The 9243-nt window shown below is 41.7% G+C and overlaps 1 protein-coding gene across 1 annotated transcript; it reads left to right on the top strand.

Annotated features, from left to right (window-relative positions):
- Positions 1-226: 226 nt before the first annotated feature.
- Positions 227-9030, top strand: LOC147110432 (QRFP-like peptide receptor). The gene has a single exon (XM_086000413.1). It carries the CDS (start codon positions 1533-1535, stop codon positions 2889-2891), a length of 1359 nt encoding a protein of 452 aa, XP_085856539.1. The 5' UTR covers positions 227-1532; the 3' UTR covers positions 2892-9030.
- Positions 9031-9243: the final 213 nt, after the last annotated feature.

Below are 9243 nucleotides of genomic sequence, written 5' to 3'. Positions count from 1 at the left end.
ACTATTGCGGTGGGCCTCGGTTTAATGTCTCATCTGAAAGGGCCTTGGTTTTACGTCTCATCTGAAAGGTTGTACCTCCATCAGTGCTGCACTGGAGCGTCAGCCTGCGTTATGGGCTCAAGTCTTTTGGTGTGGGACTTGAGCCCACGACTTTCTGACTCAGAAAGACAAGAGTGCTACCCACTGAGCCGCCGCTGACACCTTTGGGTAGTGTTTAGAACATATTTTTACCAAGGGACTAATCAGCGGCAGACAGTAAATGCTGATCTCTGCAGCTTCACCTTTCTCCAGGTCCGGAGGACACTGGCTGGCGGAGGGCACGCCGCCGTGTGAAGTGTGGCGGAGACAGATGACTCCAGGAGGAGACTGGCTGTCCCTCAGCTGTTGCCTGCGGCCAGGGGCAGATCGCAGCTCCAACCCCAACATCGGGCGGCAAGGAATCTCTCCAGAAAAGTTTCAGATTGCTGCTTGGGTTCAGTCGTTTCAGGGTGCTTGGACTTTCCGCCGTTTCATGGTGTGTGTTGCAGGATTATCTCCAGCTAGTCCTGACAACGCGGTGACAGCTCCTTGAGGCTGCAGGAGTCACCTCGCGTGATTGGGGACTGAACTTACGACCCCCTTTGTCTGAGCGAGAGATTGCATTTTATTCATCCTTCGAATGGACAGCAGCCTATTGCTGAGATGAGGAATGGACGGGCACCCAGAGAGAGGGGGGCAAAGCAACAGAAGGAAGATCGGATTGAAGAGAGACTCGACAAAGAAGGAAAGCAGTAAGAGCAAGAGGAGCAGCGGAAACTCTTCGGAGGTAGAGGCGAGTTAGAGCGGAGAACTGAAACAGAGCCAGAGGAGAGGGAGGTCAACAATACCAAAGGAGCAAGCTACACCAGAGGAACTAAGAGCGAGAGGGAGCAAATCAGGAAATAAAGCGCCAAGTGAACAGGAAAAAAAAAAGACAAATCAGAAACATGCTGTTAAAAAAAAGTTAAGCAGAAGTGATGAATAAGAAGCGAACAAGTATAAACGGCAAACTGGTAATGGACCGAAAGCCACACTGACGGAGAGAGCAGCATACATGGAAACCCGTGAATAAAGGGGAGCAGTGCCGCAGGAGAACAGCCTTTTAGAAAACACAGTTAAAGACGAATGAGATCAATAGTATTAAAACGCAGAAGGTACAGAATTAAAACGAAGCGTGTGGGGAGATCAGATTCCAGCTGGTGTGACTGGAAACACCGACAACTTTGTACCCAGGGGACCTGCAGCGCTGGGAGTGCGGGCTGGTGAAGCGGCTCAAGTTGCCTTGAGCAAGTGAGCGTTTGGGGCTCTGTCGCTGTTCTTTCAGCACCTGCTGCACTGAGGAGCGAAAGCCAGACTCAGAGGGCGTTTAGCGTTTCCAACAGTGAGTCAGAAATGATTTTTTTTTTTTAACTGTTCGAGTAAACAACCGTTTTATCTTTGGAAGAGATTTCAAAAACCACCTGCGATGTAACCATGCTGTGGACTAAAACCCCAGCGGAGTCTGTCTCTCCAACATGCATATGAAGATCTGGGTCAAGAATAAAATGAATTCTTCACTGGGCTTTCCCTACTCAGACTTCCCTTTGGTTGAACATTTCATGAAAAACAATCTTTCACTCTACTTTTCGGGCACTTCCTCGCACGAAGACCTGGGCAATCTGGAGAATATCTTGCTAACCATCCGAGAACCTTCCACTATCGCCCTGACGGTCATGTACGCCGTATCTTTCGTCGTTGGCTTCGTTGGGAACGTTATGTCAATCAAAGTGCTGACTAGCAAAAGGAGTAACAGGATGCCTGGGGTGAGTGCCACTCGCAGTTTGCTGATAAACCTTGCTGTCTGTGACCTGATGGTGGTCTGCGTCTGCATGCCCACAACTCTGGGTTACCAGATCTACAAAGCCTGGATATATGGTGACTTTATGTGCAGAGCGGCTCCTTTCACCCAGGCGGTGTCAGTCTCCGCCAGTGTCCTCAGCATCACTGTTATCAGTGTTAACAGGTACTACAATGTCCACAACCCATTAAATGCCAGATCATTCTTCACCTGGAGAAAAATCTGTTGGACCATTTTTGTGGTGTGGTTGCTTTCATCTGGTATCTGCATGCCTCTTATTTTTATGAACAAGTTGGAAGAGATTGACCCTATATTTGGGGTTCCCTTCTGCAGCGAAGTCTGGTCCCAAGTCAAGTTGAAGCAGGCGTACAATTTCCTCCTCTTCTGTGCTCTCTATGGTTTGCCTGTGCTGTTTAATCTGGTGATTTGCTTTCTCACTTGGCGCAGACTTTGGAACACATCCAGTCACTTCAAAGAGTGCGACTCCAGGAGCCAAGCCCTTCCAGCTTCGAGGTTGAAAATCCGCAAAAAGATTGCCAAAATGGTGGTGGCTTTGGTGATTCTGTTTGCCCTTTCATGGCTACCAGTCTATGTGGTGGACATCTGGCTAGATTTCAATACTGAAGATGCTTCAAAGAACAACGACACATCTTCACAATGGATCATGCATTTTAGACCATTTGCCCAGTGGCTTGGTCTCACCAATTCTTCCCTCAATCCAATTTGCTATTGCTTTGTTGGGGACCTGTACAGATCAGCTAAGGAAATAAAAAACAAATATAGAAGAACACTGATTTCTCTCTTTAACTATTCTTTGTCGGAAGGTTCCACGAGGTCATCCATACCCAAATTACTTTCCTACAAAGAATCTTATCAGGTAGCCACGAAAGAAGTCAATTCCACTGAGTCAAAGGAGGAGAAATTTAAAGATTGTTGTTCACCTTCTGGTATTTGTGAGACATCACTGAGTACGTGCCATCCTGTTCCTAAACATACTGCTCTAAGTGACAAGGACGGTACAAGGAACAGCAAATAGACTATATAGTACATGTAGAAATCTGTTAATGTTGAGTTAACATTTTGCCATTTACTAATCCATCACTATCATTCCCAATTTGATAATACCCCTGAATCCAACCCTGGTGAGAATAAATGGCTTTGTTAGGTACTCTCTGGGTAACCAATTTGGAGTTACATAAAGCAAAAGATTGTGACATGTATAAATCTATCATTCAAATCTTGGACAACCCAAGATCTTCCATAATTAATGTATAATTACTTACCTGTGTATATTCTTTTGTGTATTTTTTTCTCTTGCTGGACTATGTTTGCATAAGTGCTGGGAGCCCTCCAGTTCCTCTCTCCAAGTGACCATTGTTCATGTGTTAGTTTAGAAAGTGAGTGTTGGTATGCTATTCAACCATGGAGAGCATTACAGTCAAGCCCAATGTTGTTCTTGCCTGACATACACATTTTCCAGCATGAGTCACTGCATAGACATCAGGAGTGGGAATGTTGACTGATATCTCCCTATCCCCGGGACACTGGAATCAATTGTAGCACTCTGGCTACTGTGTCAGCTGAGATCAAGTAATTCAGCACAGAACTGAACCTAGCATTTTGTGGTCTGTTTGGCTTAGTGTTACAAATATATATCTTTAGTAAGGTCACTTCATATTAAGACCTCAGCAACACAGCAAGTAGAACAAAACACTAACATTAAGTTCAATCCACAGATTTTGACAACCATGTATATTATATTAATGACTTTCGAGTTTACTATTTTCTTTTTTTTAAAGCAGCGAATGCTTTATAGTACACTGCTTATCTACTGTGCCTGGTGTACTGATCTGACAGCTTTGGCTTAGAGCAGATTTAATCATTTCAAATTCCTAGATGTCCCCTGAAAAATGACAACTTTCATTTTAGAATAAATAGTCCATTTTATTTCTCCCCTCCTGAATATTTATGCTGGGGTTTGAATCTATAGGTGCCAGGCACGATCCAGTACCTTGTCCAGGTGACTCATCTTCATATGTAAATCTCAACACTGAATGTTGTTGACCTGGGAAGGGGTAGGGTTCATAGGTGATCCGAATTCTGATCTCCTTCACCGTGCACTTTCCAGCAATCACCACTGGATAGTCATCAGGAGCTGGAACCTTGGATGAGTTTTCCCTCTCTAATCTAGATGCAATGAGGCTTGTTGTGCCCCTGCTGCCACTGTGGGTGATGCTAGCTAACTTAATACTAACTGCAAATTCAACTGGGATCTTCTGGTCTGTATATCTCAGTGACTGGTGCCTCTACCAACGAGCCATCAGTGAAGCAGTCTAAGTTTTTTCTTTAGAGAAAACAAAATGAAATATTAGTGTGAAGAGCTAGAGGGAAGTCTTCAACTCCTGGGTAGTAATCTGGTGGAAAGGATCACCTGCCCTTTGTAGAACCTGCCTGATTTTCATTCCATTGACTTGGGCGGTTTCAACAACGGCCGGTCAATCCATGGATTACCATGAGGTGAAGATGAAAATTTACCCCATAATTGGACTCTGGTCAGGTAATTCTATTTGCTTCACTTCATTTTCCCTAAAATTGGATAAGTGAGGCATATTACACTTCAGCTGAGCTAGGGTGAGCAATGGCAGACATAATATTAGCCCTTTACAGCAGAAGCAGGTACCAAGCAAGACACCTACTATATGATAAGCACACACAATGAGAAGGGAGATGCACAAAATAAAGAGATGGGGAGGACAGACTTATAGGAAATTAGGTTAGAAAGAGTGAGAAATAATCTGAGATGACAGATGCAGAGAAACATGCAAATGAAAATCTCAGAGTCATAGAGAGGGGAAAAAGAGAGAAAGGGAAGAAAAGAGTTGAAGACTACAGAAAGACAGAGAGACACACACAAGCAGTCAGTTATAAAAAGTGAGACTTTTTTTGGTCCATGAGAAACTAGTTTAGAAACGTTAGTTACTGAAGGAACTAACTATATTTGTTACCTTTATCCTTACCATAGTTTTGAAAAGGAAATATGAAACGGGGTCCCAACCACTACCAACCCACCCTGATATTTTTTGATCCTTTGGCTTTGTCTTGCTCTGGCAGGAACTCTACGGCGCCAATGCTAGAAGAGAGGCACAGGGCACCTGATTTTTTTGATGGCACATTTGTTATCCCTACAGGTCTGAAAGAAGAATGATTGACAGCAATTTCTTGTGAATCTTTCCAATGCGATAGTACCCAGCCAAAGCTGCATGACTGCAATGGCAACAAAACATTCCTACCAACAATTGCAATGAAGACCCATTCAACAAAGCAGTTTTAGAAATTTCTGGGCGCAGTCAGCGTTTCACAAACAATTACAATTTTAAAAAGATCATGATAGTAAGTGGCATTACAGCTCATCTATAAACATAATTAGTACTGAGCTCCCCTTGAGGGCATTTCTGGCTTCTTCTGTCGTCAACACTCCAAACTTAAAATAATGTGTGTGATAAATGCAAACAGTTCTCAGACAATCTGTTATTGGTTTGTTCTACCATGTTGATGATGCGTTCAGGGTTGACACAAGATTCCATGAGGAAACAATCGCAGCTTTCATTCCGAATAATAAATTCATCCTTCAGAAGTCGTGACAACTTAATGTAATTTCTAAAAGATCACAGCTTTTGTTTCCTCTGTTCTGTATGACAGAAACTAATTTATTTTACAGCCATCTGGGAGGGGAGACGCAAATAGATCAAGGAGAGCCTAGTATGAAAACTTCTCCACACTCAACAAAAGCAGCCAGGTTGAGAAGTAGGAAACATAATTGCAGGTGTAGCTATCAGCCAGTGGCTATTGTGCTGTGCAAAGCATCTTTTTATCACACAATAGTTATTAAACACAGGTCCTTGCTCTTAAAACTAAACAGTTCATTTTGATTTTGATAATGGATACACTAAGCAACACAATTTTCTTTTATAATTGAATCCTATTTCACAAACTGCATTGCTTTACCAATTACATCGTATGATTGATCATGTGATGTTGTCACTAATGTATTGTGTGGCTTAACCGATTCTGGACAATACATTTTCAAGGTTCATAAGTCAACTCCATTCTACTTTTAGCAGCAGATAAGCTAAATGACGTTTGCCCACAAAGTTCCTTCAGTTGTTCAGATGCTAAGCTACAAATGCCTCATTACATTTAAAAGTACAATTTGTTCATGTATTCTCCCTGAAAAACAGTAAATTCAACCACAGGGAAACAAGTTCCAGTTATTTTGCTGGTTTTGTCCAGGTCTGAAAATAGTGCAAATGGTTGCACACACAACGAGGCGCAGTAACCCTCTCAAGTTTGGAGGAGTTATCTGAAATTTCTTTCACCAGTATCCTAGCTCAGTTGAACACCAACAAAAACTAACTGTAATGATATTTCAACTTATTGTCAACCAGAATTAAACATTTAACAACCAGATGGATATTTTTAAATTCAATACTTTAAGGAATGACATATCCTTTGAAGTAATCAGCAACCGCCCAACGTCAAATCTGAAATGGTTAAGAATGCAGGTGATTATGATTCCCTCATGACTATATGTGCCGTAGTATTTAGCATTCATTTAATGGCAGATTTTGAATCTGCACAGCAGCTGCTTAAGTGAACTGACAGCAATTCGGCTACCTTCCAGCAATCTGGCCTTTAAGAATTCTTAAAATTATATTAAAGTGAGTTCATAGAAACTGCAGATGGCTGTGATTTTGGACATTTGTAAAGTTGGCCTGAAACTAATTGATTGACAGAATACTTTAGATGTAGTTAAGTTTAGTAAAGTAGATGAGGAGACGCTATATGAGCTGAATGAACCTGATGTCATTGATTCCCAAGTCATGCTTGACAGTTGTAATACATGGTGCTGGTAGGCCAGTTTACTGCCCAGTTAGGTGAAAACAGATTCAGCCATTTGTACTGTCTATCTGTAGTAGGTGGCTAAATAACTGACTCTAGATGTCACGAATGATTGGCATTTTTTATACTTTGATTAGTGAGGGGAGTGCTGTGTATTGCCCACAGCTGCCAACCTGCATTATAATGAAATAATTAGCAAAATTATCTTTAAAATAATTTGCAAATAATTACCAAGGTAGATGGTTCTAACTTTGTTTTATGTAAAGTTCTAGAATGAAAATGATTGATGGTTTACAACAATATAAACCAGTGTGTTTAGAGCTACGGTAGTATAGTGGTTAGCTTACTGAACTAGTAGGCCTGGACTAATGATCCAGCAGACATGAATTCAAATCCCACTACAGCAGCTAGGGAATTGAAATTCAGTTCATTAAATAAATCTGGAATTAAAAAACTAGTATCTTATTAAGAAACTATTGGATTGTCAGGAAAAACCCAACTGGTTCACTAATGCCCTTTAGGGAAGGATCTGCTGTCCTTTACCTGGTCTGGCCTATATGTGGCCCCAGACCCACAGCAATGTGGTTGACTCTTAACTGCCCTCTGAAATGGCCGAGCAAGCCACTCAGTTATACCAAACCACTACAACAAAGTCAGCACTGTGGGTGTACCTTCACCACACAGACTGCAGCAGTTCAAGAAGGCAATAAATGCTGGCCCTGCCAGTGATGTCCACAATCCCGTGAACAAATAAAAAAAAGTACCAGCATTTATCATCAAATCATTTTATAATATTTGTCCACATTATTTATCTGTATACTGTGAATGTAATTGGCACTATCAAAGGCAACAGTAAAAATGAGTACCAATGGTAGCTTGGATTTCTAGAACAAACCTACGACAGTCTTACATTGGGCTGTATCTGTGACTATCATATTAGCAGTACAAGCGCTGTACGTATGAATATACCTCGTGTAGTGACCGAGACTTCACCAAGGTCTGCCATGCTTAATTGCAAGAAGTAGTTCAAACACCACATTAATATATGAATAATATTAGCTTGCTAGGAGGTTAATATTTTGGATGGCTGTTGTATTTAAAGATATATCAATGTTTGTTTATTTATATCACATGAAGTACTGCTTGTTATCCGGAGTATATAACTTCTGATTTCCACCTAGAATCATGGAATCATACAACACGGAAGGAGGCCATTCGGCCCATCATGCCTGCACCTAATTGCAATGTATATTTTCTCTTTAGGTGTGAAAAATACAATATTCCCAACTGTGATGATTGTAATGCACTGTTATTATGTGTAAAAATAGTATAACTCATGGGTACCATTGGTGTTATAAGCTACAAAGGTCTTTCCCTTGAGTGAAAGGACAGTAATAATGTGTATGCTTTTACACCACGAGTATTGTTTGCATCAAGATTAACAATCATTCTGGAACCTTGTTCATCCTACATACTGCCACATGTGCGTATTGTCTTAATGTTTACTGATTTGTATTATTAACATTGCAGATTTAGGAATCAGTGTTAATAAACATACAATGATCACTGTTCCTCTGTATCTATCTTACCGTACAAAATGATCACATGTAGCCTATGACATAATGGCCCAGAAATTCGGGTCGAGGGCTTCCCGTGGGTGTAAGCCTCCGACCTGCACTTACTTAGCGCGCCGGCCGTTGAGCTGTGGGCCCCCGTGGAATTCCAATCCTGGGCCTGCTCCAACTGCCAGCGCGCAGTGCTCACGTATCCCAGGGGCGCAGTTAGTTCGATGCGTTCCCTGGGATCACGTGGGCCATGGGGAGCCAATCGGAGCAGGGAATGCTTCATTCATAAGTTTGACAGGAAGGGCTGTCAAACTTATAAATACTACAAGCCCCAAAACATCACTAAATCTTCAAATAAATTTTAAAAACACGTCACATTTTTAAAATAAACTATAAATTACATGAAATAACTATTTTAAACAATAATTTAAATTTTTGAAAAAAATACTTTTATTTTCTAACGGGGCTAAAAATAAACTTACCTTTCTTTAAAGTATTAAAAAATAATAAACCTGTGGAAAAAATGTTTTAATTTTAATTAATTCACCACTTACCTTGTAAAAAGCAGGCCTTGCGACTGCTTTTTATGTGTAACTTTTGGAGACTTACCCTCCCGGGAAAACCTGCAAAATAAACGTAAGTTCGATGCGCACGCGCAGCCTCTCCCGCGCACGCGTTCGAACTCTGAACCCCTTCGTTCAGGGGAACGGAAGTGCCGGTTTCCCGCGCATGCGCAGTGCATGCAGGAAACCGGCACTTCCATTGGGCTTACGGGTGAGTACCCCGTGCGTACTCACCCGTGGAGACCCGAAGTTTTGGATTAAATAAATGACCATTTGATCATTGAAGTATAGTTGTGCCTAGGAAGAGAGGGTAAAATGAAAGATTTCTGTTACAAGTTTATAACACTATTCTCCCTCGCCC

Source organism: Somniosus microcephalus, chromosome 11 (assembly GCF_052327205.1).
Source record: "Somniosus microcephalus isolate GS21.2 chromosome 11, FLI_Smic_1.0, whole genome shotgun sequence".
NCBI classification, from domain to species: Eukaryota; Metazoa; Chordata; class Chondrichthyes; order Squaliformes; family Somniosidae; genus Somniosus; species Somniosus microcephalus.
Note: the sequence above shows the minus strand (reverse complement) of the source record. Positions and strands in the feature narration are given on the sequence as shown.

Bases quoted from the DNA above. Each gene is read 5' to 3' on its own strand.
- LOC147110432 (XM_086000413.1), top strand. From the start codon at position 1,533: ATGCATATGAAGATCTGGGTCAAGAATAAAATGAATTCTTCACTGGGC.